At 35.0% G+C, this 18,180-nt stretch overlaps 2 protein-coding genes across 5 annotated transcripts; both read right to left on the minus strand.

Moving 5' to 3' along the window:
• Window positions 1-546: 546 nt before the first annotated feature.
• On the minus strand, window positions 547-3,901 carry LOC131670418 (uncharacterized). The gene is made up of 5 exons (XM_058946011.1): window positions 3,689-3,901; window positions 2,493-2,690; window positions 2,040-2,322; window positions 1,808-1,965; window positions 547-1,720 (listed from the first exon to the last, which is right to left on the minus strand). The coding sequence occupies exons 1-5, from the start codon at window positions 3,899-3,901 to the stop codon at window positions 1,547-1,549; spliced, it is 1,026 nt and encodes a 341-aa protein (XP_058801994.1). The 3' UTR covers window positions 547-1,546.
• Window positions 3,902-8,546: 4,645 nt separating this feature from the next.
• Window positions 8,547-17,310, minus strand: LOC131670413 (serine/threonine-protein kinase D1). 4 transcript variants are annotated; one of them, XM_058946004.1, is made up of 13 exons: window positions 17,157-17,310; window positions 16,027-16,303; window positions 15,806-15,937; window positions 15,530-15,735; window positions 15,157-15,436; window positions 14,862-15,070; window positions 14,715-14,773; window positions 14,517-14,640; window positions 14,304-14,436; window positions 14,049-14,228; window positions 12,389-13,138; window positions 12,228-12,313; window positions 8,547-12,145 (listed from the first exon to the last, which is right to left on the minus strand). In XM_058946004.1, the coding sequence occupies exons 2-13, from the start codon at window positions 16,289-16,291 to the stop codon at window positions 12,023-12,025; spliced, it is 2,547 nt and encodes an 848-aa protein (XP_058801987.1). In that variant the 5' UTR covers window positions 16,292-16,303; window positions 17,157-17,310; the 3' UTR covers window positions 8,547-12,022. The 4 variants fall into 4 exon arrangements, with proteins under 4 accessions (XP_058801987.1, XP_058801988.1, XP_058801985.1 ...); XM_058946005.1 differs by having other exon boundaries at window positions 14,049-14,225; window positions 17,140-17,310; XM_058946002.1 differs by having other exon boundaries at window positions 17,140-17,310.
• Window positions 17,311-18,180: the final 870 nt, after the last annotated feature.

Here is an 18,180-nt window from a genome sequence, read left to right on the forward strand (position 1 = left end):
TCGGAGTCTCAATATAAGAGACCCATCGCCATTAAATTAACTTTACTTATCCAAGCCCCAATGGTGTCAATAAAACCGAATAAAACAGAATCATTTTCAGTGTTATCGCTGGAAACCGTTTTCTCAGAGTCCATAGAAATTATTGCATTATATTAAATGGAATAATTTCTAGGGACCCTGAAAAAAATTTTTCCAGTGGCAACGCTGATCATTTCGTTCGGACAAGAAATCGTATCACTGCAGTTGAGAAGTGAAAGTGATTTTTGTGTTCACCATGCAAATAATTTAAAGTCATAACGTAAAATTCGATTAATTGTTAAACTAAATAAATGAATAAATGTTGAACTTTTTTATTAAAAAAAATGGATATTGTTATTGCACTTATAAATTGTATGGTGTACTACATATTGCTAGAAAATAAATATAAACCAAAAATCATTTACAGAATTTTCCATTTAAAAAAATTTAAATTCGAATCTTTACGATATTTACATGTACTTATTTTACATAAATAATTTATTTAGCGTTAGTTTGACAAACATTATTTTCGCAGATCAAAACACAATACGATGAATCTAATTTTATATATAAGATGCATTAAAAACTTTTAAGAATTGTTTTCTTTCCGTACTCATTTTGAGATTTTCAATAATAATACGTGCTACTAGCTTATTTCAAGTCTTTTAGTTTCGACAATATTTCAAATGAATAATGCTATTAGAACAATAGTTAAAATAAAATTTTCGTCTAATTGTCAACGCCCTTTCTTATTCTACTATAAGAATAAATAAATAAATCCACAAATAAATAGTTTAATTATGGAACATTCATGCAATCATAATTAGGTAGGATGGGCCCTATATAAGATTACTACGCGCTGACTGCGGTAACTTGTGATTAAGAATTCATGCGTTGGTTGACGCGTCCAAGGGCTCATTCGATAGCTTGTGAAAGTAGCTTTGAAAGAAGACTCTCATTTTTCCCAGGTATTCGAGAACGGTGGACCCAATGTCGAAGCCTTTAGAGAAAGGGGCTTTTAATGATCTGCATCGTGCGTGATATATATACAAATAACAAACGGTATCGGTATTTCTCACGTATTTACTACTAGACGACAATATTGCAATTACGCGAAAAAATTTATTTGAAAAAATAATGCAAAAATCGATATTTTAGCTTTGATAACTAGAATAACTAAATGTATTTTAGCTAACTGTCAATTTTTTTCGTCGACTATATGCAGAAATTTAAATTTGAAAAATAAGAAAACATTATTATAATGTTTATTGATAATTTAGTCATTGTCATCGGGCTGGTGTTTGGCTTATTTAGGAGCTAGAAAATTTCTGATGAACATTTTGATAGTAAAAGAAGACGAATATATTGTACGAGCTGCTGCAAAACGAATTCGATTCTCAGAGTCGACTTAAATCTACGGAACTATGAATGATAGCACGATTGATACGGCATGTGTAAATTCAATAGCCAAGCTTATATGTGGTCCAACATTGGCTCCACCTAGTTCGGTATACGATATCTTTGTAAATCAAACGTGTTTTTTCAAACGTGAGAATTTCTTTTGTGACTTGTAATATTGCGCTGAGCTCGCATCCAAATAACTGAAAATCCTTGCAGCTTGTTCAGTGTATTCGTCGATTGATCTCTTCTTTCTACCAATGATAATGGGAGGTGCTCCGTTTCCAACGTTTCGAAATAGCAACTGAAAAGAAATCACAATGTAGGTCGATGACGATGCAGGCACTAAATGAATGCAATAATTAAAGGAAGCGAATGTTTTTCGCATTACCATAACAAGTCTGACTAAATAAACAGCAAATGTGAGAAAGGAAATGGCCATGAGGGCTCCCTCTAACGAAGGAAAACCCAGGCTTTCGTCGTGATCGTCGTGGCCTCTTGCTCCCCTGGTCGTTCTCCTTGGCGCAAGGGCCTTGCTCAGACGATTTTCTGTCGGCCACGAAATTTTCCATTAGCTTCGTTATTAACAAGATTATATTTGGGCGTCGAGCTGATTGAATTACCAATTTCTTGGACTAAAGTGCGCTCGAAAGCTTTCAAGAAGCGTATTTTTCCCTTCAGGGTTGGAGGTTGTAACTTGAGAGTTTTGTGCACTCGTTTTAGCAAATCGATGGGTAAGTAATCGAAAAATCCTTGGTCATTTTCCGTTTCGTCGCGAGTTGGCGGTGGCTTCGACGGTTTTGGCGGATCAGTAGACGAAGCAACGATTACTGGAAAATTCGTATTTGCATTGAACGTGGCAGTAACGTCCTCACTTGAACTGTACAGAACTGGAATTTCCTCAAACTGAAAACACCATTGTTTTTAATTAACCACTCAGATATATGTAACTTAAACTAGATTGATTGTAAACAATTGGAGAGCTCAGCTACACTAGTCTAATTTCCTCATTTGACATTTTATTATTATAGCTTCCAATCGTAGAAAGGACGTTCGTAAGTAAGTTGAATAATTACCTGGGGTTCAATATCTTCGCTAGATTCGACAACGATACCTTCATCCGAGTTAATATATTCAATGCCTGTGTCGATACTACTGATTGTCCTATCAGTGGTAAAGCTAGAGATGGTTCCGTCAAACAATGACGGTTTAGCATTGGAATGAATCGAGTGACGATTTCGAGAAAATTTACTGATATTCCGCACATTTTCTTCCTAAATAAAATGTTCGTCAATTTCTCATGAGCATCAGTTCGTGCATGCTATCGTTAGTTGTATTATTACGCTCTCTCCTACATACAGTGCCGCTCACGCACTTTTACCCCCCCACGGGCAAAATCAGTCTAACTTCAAAGTTTTATATCTCTGGTAGAAATTAACGTACAGAGACGCGCGTGGGTGCGTTTGAAAGGTCTTTCGGAGAGCTTTCAAATGATATGACTCACGGTTGCCATTGATTGTTTTTTTAAATTTTGCAACAATTATGCAAAATTGAAAATTCTGAAATTTTTTTATTATTTTTGACAATTAGCCAATTTTGGAAAAAAAATCGTACGAAAATTTGAAGTACACCATTTTTTAGCTATTACCAAGCCCTATCTGAATCACTCATCAAAAATTTATTTTCGTCAAATATGACGCGCGCACGGGCATTTTTTCCTGGAAGTGACAGTTTTTTTCAACATTTTTTATCTCCGTCAAATTGTAACAATCGAAAAAAATTTATAGGAGAAAAAATGCTTGTTATTTCACGTAGAATACTGCAATAATTTTTTTTTTGGTTTTTCGAAAAATTTTTTTTTTCGGTTTAAATTATTTTTCAAGGTCGAAAAAAAAGATTTTTTTTTATGTAATTTACGATACTTGTTATGTAGTATTATTGAATGTAGTATATTATGTAGTATATTAGAAAATTAAACAAACTGCAAAAGCCCAACAGAAATATTTTATAACAATTAATGGTACAAGATTAGTATATGAAATGATACGCATGGCATTGGACAATCGTGTGAGGAAAATAACCGTTTTCAACATTTAAAATGAACTAAAGTACTACGAATGATTGATATTTCTCAAATTAATTGTTTTTCAGAAGAAAAAAGTTAAAAAATAAATAAAAAAGATAAAGAACAGGAAATAAGTTGTCTCATATTGTCGCACAAATGTCTCCTACTGGCCTACTTACTATGCGCTTGCTTTCGCAAAGCTCTTACTTGATGAAAGCCAGCCCAATGTCCATGTCGATGATCATCGGCTACGTGATGCCTACGAGTGCCATTGAGTTGCGTCACGCGATGATGTGGTCGCGAAGTTGGCATTCTGTAAACTTTGTGCTGATCGGAATACTGAGGAATCTCGATCCACTCGGCATTGGCGAAATACAGCAGGAGTAGTAACGACAGAGGCAGCAGCCCAGAGCAACTCATCGCTCCGACCACACACACCGCACTTATCACCCCTCTGAATGCTGCCTCGCAGTGCTCACCAGCATCCACATCGCCAAAACCATCGCGCGCCTACGACAATACGGCACTAGCTTGTCCTCGCGCCGACCGTCCGACTGACGAACAAGACGGATGCTCCACGGCTGGACTTCTAGGACAAGCCACGAGCACCCGTGGCGCCTATTATTCACGCCAAGAGATTTAGCGTTCGTTAGGATGGAGGTCGCCTGTTAGTCAGTCGCTGAGCACGATGACGAGGAGAAAACCATGGACATTTGCGGCCTTTTTGATTTCGAAGCCGACTCAGCACGGCTCTGCGTGCTTTCTACGCGGTCTGACACTCGAGGCGCAGATTCGCCAGCGTGTGCCGATCGCGCTGCGTCGGTTGCGTTCCTTACCCCTTTACGGCCGTGGCTTGTATTTGGACTGCCAATTCAGTTAGATTGAATACGACCATTGCTCATCTTGTTGAAGGGCTGCCGAGCGCACGGCCGACATTCTCGACTGTGCACTAACAACTAATCGAACGAGCTTCTACAAATTATAATAAAGCAACCTAGTATAAGTTTATTCTCTGAATACTTGGACATCAAATTTTAAAGTCTATATGATCGTTGAGCTTCGCTCAAGTAAACTTAAACATATTATTATCATTTTTGCAAGCTCATCGGGGCGTGTATACGACAATGCCAAGCAAAAAATCTCTACTATTTTGCTTGTCCACGTTAATATTTGACAGGGTCCTTAATTCGCTTATTTTTACAACTATTAGAATATTTTCATCTTCCTTTTGTTGTTATAAAATGCTTAGAGATATGTTGTTAAAGAGTGTTTACCATACTATATACTTCCTCACTTATGCTATTGCAAATCGATTTTTAATTGCACATCGATAAATCCAATGAAATCTTGCTCATTTGTAATTAATTACTTTTTTTAGTTAACGAAGAGAGTCGGAAGTGTTACCATTACTCAATTTCTGAAAGTCGCAGAGATAAATTCGATAACGAATAAATTCGTTTATCGTAAAGACAGTCGTTTTGGACACTCGAATTTGTAGAAAATCTTGTCTGCACAAATCGATATATGTGTATGAACTACACGATATACGGACCGCATGATACATTTACAAAAGAACGTTGATCTAGCAACATAAGTACTTGTTTGCGAAGAAATTCTCTTACGGCGAGTTCTGTCGAGTTCGGCAACATCGCATGATTTTTCAACATTATCTAATCGCCTCGTCAACTAATGTTTCTTTTTTCTTTCTGCTGCTCACGTATACGCAGCATCGGATGTAGAGCTTGCGCTCGAAACTCTCCCGAGCGGAAAGGGACTTCGACCTTGTTTCGACGCTCGAATTTTCACTCTCGTTCATTTGATGGAGAATCAGTAAAATTGAAATTTCATCGCAATGACAATAATATTTAAAATTACTATTATTATTATTATTTATTACCAACAAAATTTACATTAATAATTACTGTGAAGTTACTATATACTTTCAGAAGGACATTACGTTCTTGGAAGATTGATAGAAAAATTATTAAAGTACTTATTTAAACTATTTAAACTCCAAAATAATTGACTAAATAGATTTTATATTTAAAGTAAAAGCGTATTTCCGTATTTTAATAAAAAACATTTTAGTTCAGCTTAGCTTTTAACACACTGCTTATCACTACTGTTAAAACATTTTTGGTTATAAAGAATCTTCATAAGAAGCGAAATTACCGTTGTATGAAACAGTAAGGATGATAATATAATAAAAAAAGTAACCGGCATTGCGAACGCAAAACCTGTAAAAATTATCGGCTTTCGAAGAAAAGTAAATTCTTTTGGATTCTTGAAAAATGTCGATTATTATGGTCGTATATTATGAGCGCGACAGTTGCGCAGAGCGAGCCGGCAAAGGCGGAAGACGATGACGCGCTTGGGATTCTGTCACGGTACAAAAATTTTCGAAGGCACTGTGCGCCGGGCGCGCGCTTGTTCCTTTTAACAACACATGGCAGAAACATTTGGCTTAACTGTTGTTTCTCAACTGACCGCCAGTAGACGAATTATTTATGAGGTCGTCGCTGGCATTTCACTCTAATTTCCAGCACATTATTCATCGCACGGCAGAAGGACTTTCTTTTTTTATTCATCGAAAACAAAGATTCGTCTCTGCGAGCAATCCGCTTTCCTTTTTGTCAAGCATCGTGTCCATTCGCTTTACGCGATCTTACTTTTGTTCTTACAGTTTTTTACCTCCAATCTGTCAATTTCAGATTACAAGCCACATCCTTCTCGTTAAATTTAGCCCTAACCATAATCCTCTGTTGGTTGGGTTATTGAGCTATTTCTACCAATGACAAATAAACCTGTTTAGTCAGTTAATTGGAAATTTTCAAATCGATTGCCGTTCGATAACTATGAAAGGAGCAAACATGTCCCGTCAACGGCCAATGAAATGAACGTTATTCTGCGACGGAAAGCGCGTGAAGCCAAGTGTACAATAAGCCACGCTGCAATCGTGCGAGATTGCAACAAGAAAAGCTCGACTTGCCTCGCCGAGAGCTGTCGAGAATCCGCTAAGGGGCCGCTTTTCCAAACTTTCTCCTGTCGGGCCCGACTTTTCCGAGCCGTGCGCGCTGGATCCGCACTCGGCTCGCTCGCCCGGCCGCTTTTCCTCTCTACTTCCTGCCAATCAGCCTCGATGTCCGTGCGACTTGCCGATCTGCAACCTCGATCACCAGAACGATCTTCAGACTCCGGAAATTGGACGTTTCCCTACCTGAGACAGCGGCGTCGAATGTGCCAATTTACACTCGGCTGTGTACAATGTCTTATCGCTGAAACTAAAATCTAACTACAACTCCGATGCCGTCACGTTCCGAACGTGCCTCGACGCTAGAGTCGGATCATGAAATCATTTGCCGAAAGCTTAAGAATTTTTTATTGAGAAATTCGTTCACTTTACGCATGGAGTGTCGAAAAGCTTATTATTTCATATTCTTAAATAATCTTAAGATATATTTTCACATTTTCAACAATAATTTTCTTGTATAAAAATTAGCTTAATTTGCTTATTTTTACTTACTTACACCGTTATAATATGCTTTTATTACAAATTTGAGCAGCAATCAGATCATTTGTGATAGTATTTACTGTCCTATGATATTGATACCGGAGTCATTGAGCCTCCTGTCAATGAAATCAAAAGATATGCCAGGATGTCACCAGAAAATTATATTTAAAAAATGCTATGTCATAAAACAACTGAAGCTTGCTACGGCAATAAATGCTATATCTAGAATATAACAAAATAGAAAGTAAAATTTGCAAGTTTTTAAAGAAATGTTAAAGTTCAAGTATGACTGTAACTATAGCGAGTTCATCTTCGAGGCAACAGCAGAAATGAATTATTGAAGACATTAAAAATTACTAACTTTAAAAATTTCAGAAAACATTATCGCACAGCTATAAGTTAAAGTGATTTTTTAGATAATTACTTTAAAATTTGAAAGAAGTCAAAATTTCGTTTATCTTCGAGGATTTTGTTCAACACTACTCATTATGTAATTAAATTTTTATATTTTGGAAAAAATGAAATATGGAAAAATGGAAAGAACGAATATAAAGACGTGAAGATGAATATTAATATAAAAAATGTATTAATTTTCAGATCGTGCGCTGTATAAACGTAACTCTAACCAAATTAATAGATGCAAAATAAAAAGCGAATGGCATCTTTATTCAGGTTGCGATAATAACAGTGGTACTTTGAGACGAGCTAGCTTGTAAGGAAAGACTATTTCAAATAATCTAGATTTGTACGAGCGTGGCAAAATTAATTTCGACTGGTCATGTCTTATTGCAACACCTATATCAATATATCAATACGACACAATCTGAAATTTCAAGAATGATTGAAGATAATATAAAAGCTGATATATGCATCATTATCTCTGAAAATCATCCACATATGCCAGATTTTATCCAGCGGTCTATATCTGTATTATTTTGTTCCAAATAGAATATAAAAATTTACTTCTAATACATTGAAAAAATATATACTTGATCAACTGTGCAAATACAGGATAATAGCTAATCACTACCCACATCAAACCAGTACGAATAAACGAATCCAATATGATAAATAAATATCTTGAAAAGCTATTTACTTAAAAAAGATACTTGAAGGAACATATTCTTTGGACTAATGCGTGTATAATTTATGGTTTTTTGATGAAGACATTCATTAAGTTGCTAAAAATATAATACATACGGCGGTTTTCGTTGATGGACATGCAAAGAGCGTAAAATGATGTACTTACTGGAGTGGTGATAAACAAAAAAGTTGCATTTATAAACATCTTGTAGAATAGCAGAGTTTTATTAGCTTTTTTGAAAAATCAACCGCGAAGTTCGTAACTGAAAAAGTATTTCTACCGCAGGCTTGACAATTTTGACAGCGTTCCTTTACGATCCGACATATGAGTACTATTATAGTCCTATACACAACTTTGAGTGTCGATAACATTTTTACTCAAGTTATAAACAACTTTCGTAACACACACCAGATTAGACCACAAGTGACTGGTTACTTGAATAGCTTGGAAAATATTAGTTTGAATTAATGATACTGGAGGTCTGAAATTATCTATTCCATGATTTGTATGACTGAACAATGATTTCTGTGTAATTAATTTTTTTGAGAGTAAAAAATTTTTTTTATTGGAATTCCTTCTTCCATTAGGAAGACAAGATACATGTCATTTGTTCTGCGTTTATAATATGTTGAACAATCTTAAATGTAATACTGTTAAAGTTGCAAGCGGGAATGACATATTATAACATAATTTGATTCGATGTCAAAGTCTGTAAACATCTTATATTCTGTAACACGTCGATTGTATATTTGACAATCCTACCTAATTCACACGCTCTCTTAAATATTTTAATGCAATATTACATTGAAATTCGTTCATTAATCTATCTAGTTAGGCCATGTTTTGTGAAGAATAATAGTTTATTTTTTTGTACCCGGATATCCCATACGGATACTATTAACTTAGTTGTACGTGATTTCCCATTATTTCGCTTTGAAACTACAACTTTTTCGGTAAATTTGATAAAATTATTTATTGGCTATTTTATTTAATTGATTGATCAACCATTTGTATAATTTTTTTTATAAAGCATTCCTTAAAAATAGTTTTCGATAAAATATTCATTTATATTAAAACAGTTAATTGTGCATTATTATAATAGTATATCAACTATATATTAATATCAATTTTTATTTTGTGTTAATTATTTCTATTCGTGTACTGTTGAAAACTGCAGCTTCTACAAAATGTATCTAGTAAATACTAAATTAGTAAATGAGTATTTCGCAATATATATTCTAATACATTTATTGATTACGATAGTTTTTCATGAAATGCCGTTCAAAACCGATGTCATAACAGTCAATAAAATATGGATTATGATATGACTAAATATATCTTCTTCTCACGCGAGAAGAAGATATATTTAGTTACTCTTCAATTTCACGCGATTCGCCGGAAAGAGTGATGATAATAGCATATGAATTACGTTTATTAATGCTATTTTCGGAATCTAAAATTATATAGTTTTCTTAAAAGATACCCAAAATAAAATTATTTTACCTTTTTTGCAAGTTTAAATATTTGACGTACAAAGTACCCCTTGTAGGTATAAAAAAAATAAAAAATTTATTATAAACATATTTATTGTGAAATAATGTTATTCACCCGTGGTATGCATATGGATATGTGTATAATGATACAAATATAAATAAAATTTAAGATTAAAGTCTTATAACAATATAAACTTATTATAAATTATAGTTTTCCATGATATGAAAAATATAATACAAGTAAAATAATAAATAAAGTTGATCAATATTGAGATAATTAAAAAGGGATCGTTGAATCTTATTTCCTCTATCTGAGTCAAAAAATTTCAGTGTATTACAGTATTTGTCATGAAAATTTGAATATTCAGAGTATATAAGCTTTTTACAATATTTCAAAGATTAAGATTTTGTTCTAGTTGCTTCATAAAATTATATGGATGAATTTCTTTAAAAACTTAACATACTCGAATAGAATAAAATATAATTCTCAGTTCAAAATAAATCATTTGTGCTATGGTTCATTAAAAAGAAGTAGTGTTATAAATGATAATGAAAATTTGAAAAATATTTTTAATTTAATTATATTGAAGGATGCTATAGCTATTCCTTTCTTCGTTAGAAATAAAGCTACCATTCCTTATTTCTATGTACATATTAATAATATATTCGTTAATCATTAATATTCCGGCTTTTATAAAGTGCGTCTAAAAATTGAAATAAAATATATATCATCGCTTACAACCTGTACTGAATCATATTTTTTGCTATTTTAAAAGCTTGTTTTCTTTTTTAATTTAACAATTTACAATATAGTATTGAAACACTTATCACACAAGAACATTGGGTTTCTTTTCTGGTACAAACACCAATTACAAATTAGAATATTACTCATTCGACATATTATTATACTCCTCAGCATTTATAAAAGATATATATACAATGTATAATTATAGCGCTCATCGTGATAGTTGAGATATTTTCGCGTTATCATGGTTTGTTATTATTTTTGAATTATTAATTTTGAATTTTATTTTTGGCACGTACAGTCATTGATTATATTATATAATTACGTAACAATATATATTGACCTTAAAGTCAATTACTGCATAATTTCGATTAAATTGATTATAAAAATATTTCCAGCAAGACATGATACAGCCATCAATATAAACTTGTGACAATTTTAGATACTTTATGGAAGTATGTATATAAAATAACAGTTACACCCAAATTCTTAATGGAATGTTCTTTGTGTTATTGGAATGTTTAATATTTTACAGGTTATACTTGTATACAATTCCTACAAAGCAGACAAAATTCCTCTTCTGTAGACTAATGGTTAATACCACTAGAATATTGTAAGCTAAAATAAAATAAAACATATAACCGAAATTGCAAATTGGACGTAATATTAATTTCACAATACTTGAATTTAACGAAATTTTATATTTTGAGAAATCTAAATGTAACTGTTTAAAAAATTACACATACTTCTACATAAAGACACTTGCCTGAATTACCAATTACCATCTCGCTAGGTGTTTTATGTAATATTCGCTTGGTACTAATCACTATAAACAGTCATAAATATTTTATTATTATTTTAAACTGTATAAAAAGTATCAGTACCGAATTATAAAATTCATAATAGACTTCCTTACTACATTTGATTTTTTAAACTACAAATTTAAATTGTTGCATTTTTCTTCGTTAATTTAGAAAAATGCATGAAAATGATTTAAATAACTTGTGTTCATTAAAATGATTTGTTTTCATTGAGTTATCACGGCAAATAAACAACTGTGGCACCATCTTTGTAATCAGTAATGAAAATAAAATCGTCATTTAATTTTTCACTACGAAATTGATATTCATTTACATCTATTATAGAAAAATTTAAAGATACATCAATATCCAAGTATATAAATGAATATAAAATTTTTGCCAAATACAATGAACGTTATGTCATGATCCCTACATTTAAAAAACCTTTACCTTTACGAATTATCCATCATCCCATACATTATCATATACCATATCGCGAATGGTAATTAACTAACATTATTGAAATTCCTTAATAAATGCCATTAAAAGCATGTAAGCATATAAGCTTGTGCATTCGCAAGATTTAGCTAAATACTTGTTTTTCCTATCCGCTTATCCATAAGCAGCTCGATATAAAAGCGTCCAAAATTAAAAAAAACATTTCTTAAAAGCACTGGAAGAGAACGCTAAAGCACAACGAGATCGTATTGTTATCTGTTAAAAGAAAATGAGAAGTTTAGCTGCCCGAATAGACAAATAACATTCGTTAATAAAAAATTCGTTCACGCTCACACGTGAACGAAACGACGAAATATATCGCGAGCAGTACGTAACCAACTCTTGGAGAGTGGCGCTGAAGAAGTCTCGAGGCTGCGAGTGTCCGATGATGAGATTTGGGGTGAAATGTGTCATGCGTTGTCGGAGGCACTGTTGACGTAACCCTGCCAGCGCGCGTCGTCGCTCTCGTGAGTCAAATAGCGGCAACCTATTTGAGTTTCCAATTCTCGTAAGTCGCACCACGTTTGATAATCCTTTAGGAAAATATCATATTTTTTATTTTTTATTCGTTTCATTAATCTACCTTACAACATTATAAACGAATAAGAAACTTACTTGTAACCAGATATGGAGTAAACTTTTGTCAACGGAAAATCGCTTTCGTTGTTTGACTTGCAGCAAATTGTTTATCAAATCGATAGCTGAAAATGATAAAAGTTTGATTAAATCCATAGAGTTTTTAATTTCTGTGCAATGCGATATCGTAAAACATTTACCATCGGATGAAATTTCTCTCCATGGATTCGGGGGATACATGAAAGCAGCATTTTGAATTTGTTCATTGATATCTTCATCCTCGTTAAACGGGAAAGTTCCACTCAATGATACGTATATAATAACTCCAACACTCCACATATCCAATGAGCGATTGTAGCCTTTATTTCGCAACACTTCAGGTGCTAGATACGCTGGAGTACCAACCACGCTTCTTCGAAAGCTTTTTTCTCCTATGATTCTCGCAAAACCAAAGTCGCATAATTTCACTTGGGTGAAATCGCTGTTGCTACTTAGTAAAACATTTTCCGGTTTTAGATCACAATGAACGATATTTTTACTATGCAAATGCTTCAACGCGATGAGGATTTGCGTGATCAAAAATTTCGTTATTCGCTCGCTTAGTCGTCCCTTTTCTGAGCTCAGAATCATTTCCAACATATCGCCCTTCAATTTTTCCATCACAACAAAAATTCGTTCTGGAGTTTCAAACATTCTTTCCAGATTGACAACACCCTGATGCGAAAGGTTTTGCAAGATAGCTACTTCGTTTTTTAGTTGGGCTTCTTGTTTGGTTGGGAAGCGTAGTTTGTCTATGACTTTGATAGCGACTTGTCTTGAAGTTTTACGATGAATCCCACCGTAAACTATACCAAATTGACCCGATCCTAAGACTTCATCGGGAAAAATTTGATAAAGCTGTGACATATCGACTACATTCTCTTCTGGTTCTGTCGGTTCACCGTCTTGTTCTGAAAGCAAACAGCATTTACTATAAAATGTTGTAGAACAATAAAAAAAGCTCAACCAGTCAAATGTGCGATATTCTGATTATTCATCAATATAGGTTAATGAAATAAAATACAAGTCAGATTTTATTGAGATATTTTTTCAATTTTAACATTTTGGTTGGCAGATCTTCTAACCTCGATCTTCAAAGAGCTGTACTGGATATATTTATACAAATTAAAATACACACACACACAGGCATATATGAATTGCTAGACAATTACTCACCAGTCATGACAAATCTCCAACAAATCTGGCCAGAACAAATTTAATTTGTTGACTGAATGTTTCTTATTTTAATAACCGTGACAATATATGTTTCTTGTGCCCTTTCAATCACATACCCCACGTCTGTCAAAATCCTTTCTAAATCCAAGATTGGATAAACGGATTAGAGACATTATTTAAACGACTTAAACATTTCAGAAACAAATCATTTTTTCCAAATTGATTTAAAATATAGGATTTTTACATTGTTCCAGTTAAACGTGTGATAATATTGTATTATATGAATATTTACCGCTGATTTTCATTCCTTTTTATGTTTAGCCTCTTAGCACTTATGTACGTTCGACTGGACAAATGTAAATATCCTAAACTTTATCAAATTGGAAAAAACGATTCTTTTCCGTAATATTTAAGTCATTTAAGTAATGTCTATAATCAGATTATCCGATCTTGGGGTTAAAAAGGATTATGACAGAGAAGAATGTTGGTAAGTTCATATTGTCATGTATTATAACTAACAATCTAGCAACTCATATATGTACTGCGCACGTAATGTTTATTAATTTCTATAAATATATCCAAAAATTTCTCTGAACATAAAAGGTAAAACTCAAACTTGAATATAACAACCAATAAAACACATACTTGAACCACTGGTTACAGGTAATAAAGCTTGCCGAATGCTCGTTTCCCAAGATCTGGCTAGATGAGCCCCAACGCCACTTTCTGGGGGCGGAAGTTGTTTTCGTTCACTGCCGTACATTAAATCTTCGCCGACATAATAATCAACGTTAGCCGTTCTCAGTTCGAAGCAGTGCATTGCTTCTGGAATTGAAGATTTTAACAACTATAAAATACCAGCAGAACTCTAGTGTAATCAGTTAACATGAATATACTAACGTGCATGTGGTGTTCTAGCGCTTTCAATTGCTAAAATTTCAGATAACGGTATTTCTTTGTAATACTTGGAACCGGTATCGCTTTGGAATAAAGTTATTGCTTTTGAATCCAGTCTCCAATAATGTCGTTTTCTCTGTACAAAAATAATGTAATCAGATTATGAATAATAGAATCTTCTCACAGATTATCGTGAATGACAAAAGAAAAACTTACTGATGGATCGCGATTTGTAAAGTGCACCATCCACCCTTCTTTTAATACTTTGGATCCGCGTTTTTTCGTATGTTTCACGCTTTGTACGATTCTCATTAAAGGAATGTTGTTACTCGGCGTCGAACTGTGTAAAACGAAGTCATTTTGTTGTGAAATAAACTACTGTTAAATCTATGCTATATATTACGAGCAACTTACCTAGCTCCTCTTAATTTATCTGAGTCATCAGAAGGCACATCTCGTGTGGGCGTATTGTCCTAGAAATTAATTTTTTTAATTAAATATCTAAATACATATTTTTATTCACTGCATATATCCTTAGATCAATTGCTTGCGAAAACTCACGGAGTCGCCATTCTGTTTATCTTCATCGGATGCAAATGGTATCTGCGTAGCTGATGGTGGCGATTCTGAATCGCTGTCATTGTCATTATCATTTTCATTGTCATGGTCATTATCATTATCGGCAAACTTGTCGCTATCTCCTTCCTCGTTCCTACCATCACATCTTCCTTCTGGTTCACTACCTACTCCACTATCAGGATATTCACTCCCTGGAATTGAACATAAAGTACTTGTGAATATAAAGCCACTATCGTCTTCTAAAGCTTTCTAAATATTTTATACTATTATCTTGTACCTCCAACATCTAATGGATTTTCTCCTGTGCAGTCTTTAGGAATTTTTTCAATGCACTTTTTGTGCGCGTTGTATTGGCAATCCTTACATTGCAAACCTTGCTTAAACAAGCCTCTCAATAATTTTTTACAGTATCCGCATACCGTGGGTCGCGTGTAAGTGTGCACTACAAAAGTGTGAGGAATTTTTACACGAGCTGCTAATTCTCGCTCGACCCACACCGGGCGACCGCCGAGAGAGGGTGAACGAGATTGTTTTGGAGTTATAATGCTTGGAATGGCCTAATAAAAATACATCAATCATTGGATATTAGAAAAAAAGGTTTTCCCGTTTGGAGAATATATAAATCATATACGTTTTATAATTCAACATACCAAAGTACTATTGTTTTGGCTGGAACTGGGCGTGACTGTAGCACTGTGGTTGTCATCACTAGCACTGGCTAAGCTGCTGGTTGATCCTTGGCTAGGAGATCTCGGAACATTTAAAAATGTCGAACTACGACGTCTTTGACTCATATCTTGTGAACAATTATTAGGAGCTTTCACTACACATCTCTTGTGAAAGTTCATACCACATCCTAAATCAAACAATGGTTATTATAGAATTTGTGTATTACTGAAAACTGCGTAAATTAGAATTATACAAACCTTCACACTTCAACCCTTGTCTAACAAGGCCAAACAACATTTCACCACAAAAGTCACAAAATGTAGGAGCTTTATACGAGTGGACAGCTAAGGCATGTGGCCTAATGGGTATCTGTTCACTTGGTACTTGAGCTGAAATACATAATATTTTCATTTTTTTAATCTGATAATTTACATAACTTAGGTTTACCACATTTACAAATGATACTTAAAGTATGTACCTGACAATACAATTTCAACCAAAGTCTCATCTATGATTTCAGTTGTGTTTGTGATGAGTTGCAAAATATTGATTGAATTGTAATCATGTTTGAAAAGTAACAATCTGTCAAAGAGTTGACTCAAACCATGATCAAAACACTTAGTGTTAATGAAATCACAAGCTAGCTCTTTTAATGACTTTAGTGTAAGACTTCCGGATTGTACAGTAACAGTATCCCTTGTTAAGCCAAATTGAAAAAGAAATGTTATTTCTGAACTCTCCATTTTTACTTGTCACTGAAAAAAAAACAATCAATTAGTAAGTAAGTTTGAAAGGTGTTATGTTTGACATTATCATGTTTTTAAAAATAATAGTATCTTTATTGCAATTGCCAGAATGTCATAATTATTACATCTCATTTCAAATATTGCACTCTGTTTTAGTTCTAAAGTTAATTAGGAGTAGATTAGATGTTAAGTTTTCTCTAAAACAAAACAATGTTGAACAATAAAGATTCTCTGAATAGACTTTCATATCAATCTTGAAAACAAGCCATTGAGTTGACTATGAATTAAAAGCTTTTTATAAGGAACACATCACAGCTTGTGCCTAGCATGCCAATATGTAATCCTTTGAAACGAGACTGTGCACAATGAAATTATAAATAGAATAATGTACTTTACCATTTATCCTTGCGTGGGAAAAAGCGTTTTCAATTAAAAAAAGAAAAATTTGCAATCGACAGGTGTCAACAGAAATAAAAAGCAATACCAGCAGCAGCAGCAGCAGACTGGCAGAGGCGGATATGCGATTCACTGTCAAAAGTACCGCAGCGCAAACGAGGGAATAAAAAAGACGAGGTAAAGGAGAAAAAGGCAGACGTAGAGAACGAATCGCTGGTTCTCTGCTGAGAAGACGAAGGAATCCGGCGAGCGCGTCGGAAAGCTAGCGGGCGCTATGACACAGATTCGTCGCCGATGACATTTTACAGTTATCTTCGGCGGCCTCTCTCTCTCTCTCTCTCTCTCTCTCTCTCGTTCTTTTTCTCGTTTTTTTTCTTTGGTGTGCGGCGGCGGCGGCGGCGCCGAAGCGAGACACCACTGCAGAAGAACAACTTATAACCTACCCGCACCTTTACTTTGCGTGCACCTGCTGTGTCTGTGTCTACGAGGAAGACGGTGGCCAGCACGTTGCCGACGAGGATCCTCGGCGGCCCTTTCGCTCGCTCATCGTTGCCACCACTGATATCTCAAACGCGGATGCTGCCGCCGAAGCATCCAACTTTTACTTGCGCGAGAGCCTCTGCGGCTCGGAGCTTTCCGCGCGCACGCGCGCGTCTGTCTTGCACCGCGCGACTTATACACTTCGACGCCGCCGTATAGGTACGCGTGAGTGCGCATGCCTGTGTGTGCGTGTGTGTGTGAGAGAGAGAGAGAGAGAGCGCGGATTGTTCGCGCGTGAAAAGCTGAAGTTCCGAGAATGTTATCCGATGGGCATGTTCGAGCGGAATGCTGTTAGAGAACTCGTTCTACTTGTTCCTCTTTATTCTTCGGCGGCTTTTTTTCTCTCTGCCTCTCTTCCGCTTGGCTATTGTTCTTTGTCGGTCTGCCTCCTCGCTTCGAAGCGGCCACGTTATACGTGCGCAGCTACATAGTACTCTTCTCTTTTTGCTCTACACCCATGGACTTGATTGCGCTATTTATCGGATACATAAAATTGCGTAGTATCATAACTTGAGCATTGCTATTCATTAGGTATGATTCACATACGCGCATACGGCTATTGTACATCCAAATTTTGAAGTAGAAGCGGTCGAGTTCGGTCAGACACGCAAATTCAGTGACTTTATTAATATTTGAATTTGCATCCTCGCGCCGCTCCAGTGCAACATTGAGAAACAACATTTGGAGAAAGTTCGCAGGAATCGAAAGGCACGCGGCAATTATCGTTAATCAGGTGGTTTTTCCTGGATGAGTCAGGCCGAGAGTCGCGGGTGAAATCAGTTCGGAGCAGGTTCGCGATCGTCGCCCTCGCATTGAAAATAAGGAGGCAAATAACTAGCGGTATCATCGATATCGAAGCTAGAGAGAGGCTGAGCAGACAGCTATGATGAGAGAGAGAGAGAGAGAGAGAGAGGAAGGAAGCCCGATACAAAGAGAGCGGACAGTGCTCT

This window comes from Phymastichus coffea, unplaced genomic scaffold (assembly GCF_024137745.1).
Source record: "Phymastichus coffea isolate CEN01 unplaced genomic scaffold, Cenicafe_Pcof_1.1 PCOF00110, whole genome shotgun sequence".
NCBI lineage: Eukaryota > Metazoa > Arthropoda > Insecta > Hymenoptera > Eulophidae > Phymastichus > Phymastichus coffea.

Excerpts from the sequence above, each read along its gene's own strand:
- LOC131670418 (XM_058946011.1), bottom strand. The coding sequence starts at position 3,901 with ATGAGTTGCTCTGGGCTGCTGCCTCTGTCGTTACTACTCCTGCTGTAT. Across the intron at positions 2,323-2,492 it reads GCGAAGATATTGAACCCCAG|TTTGAGGAAATTCCAGTTCT; the intron begins GTAATTATTCAA and ends TGGTGTTTTCAG. Across the intron at positions 1,721-1,807 it reads ATTTAGTCAGACTTGTTATG|TTGCTATTTCGAAACGTTGG; the intron begins GTAATGCGAAAA and ends ATTTCTTTTCAG.
- LOC131670413 (XM_058946004.1), bottom strand. The coding sequence starts at position 16,291 with ATGGAGAGTTCAGAAATAACATTTCTTTTTCAATTTGGCTTAACAAGG. Across the intron at positions 14,774-14,861 it reads ATAAACAGAATGGCGACTCC|GACAATACGCCCACACGAGA; the intron begins GTGAGTTTTCGC and ends ATTAATTTCTAG. Across the intron at positions 12,314-12,388 it reads GAGAGAAATTTCATCCGATG|CTATCGATTTGATAAACAAT; the intron begins GTAAATGTTTTA and ends TATCATTTTCAG.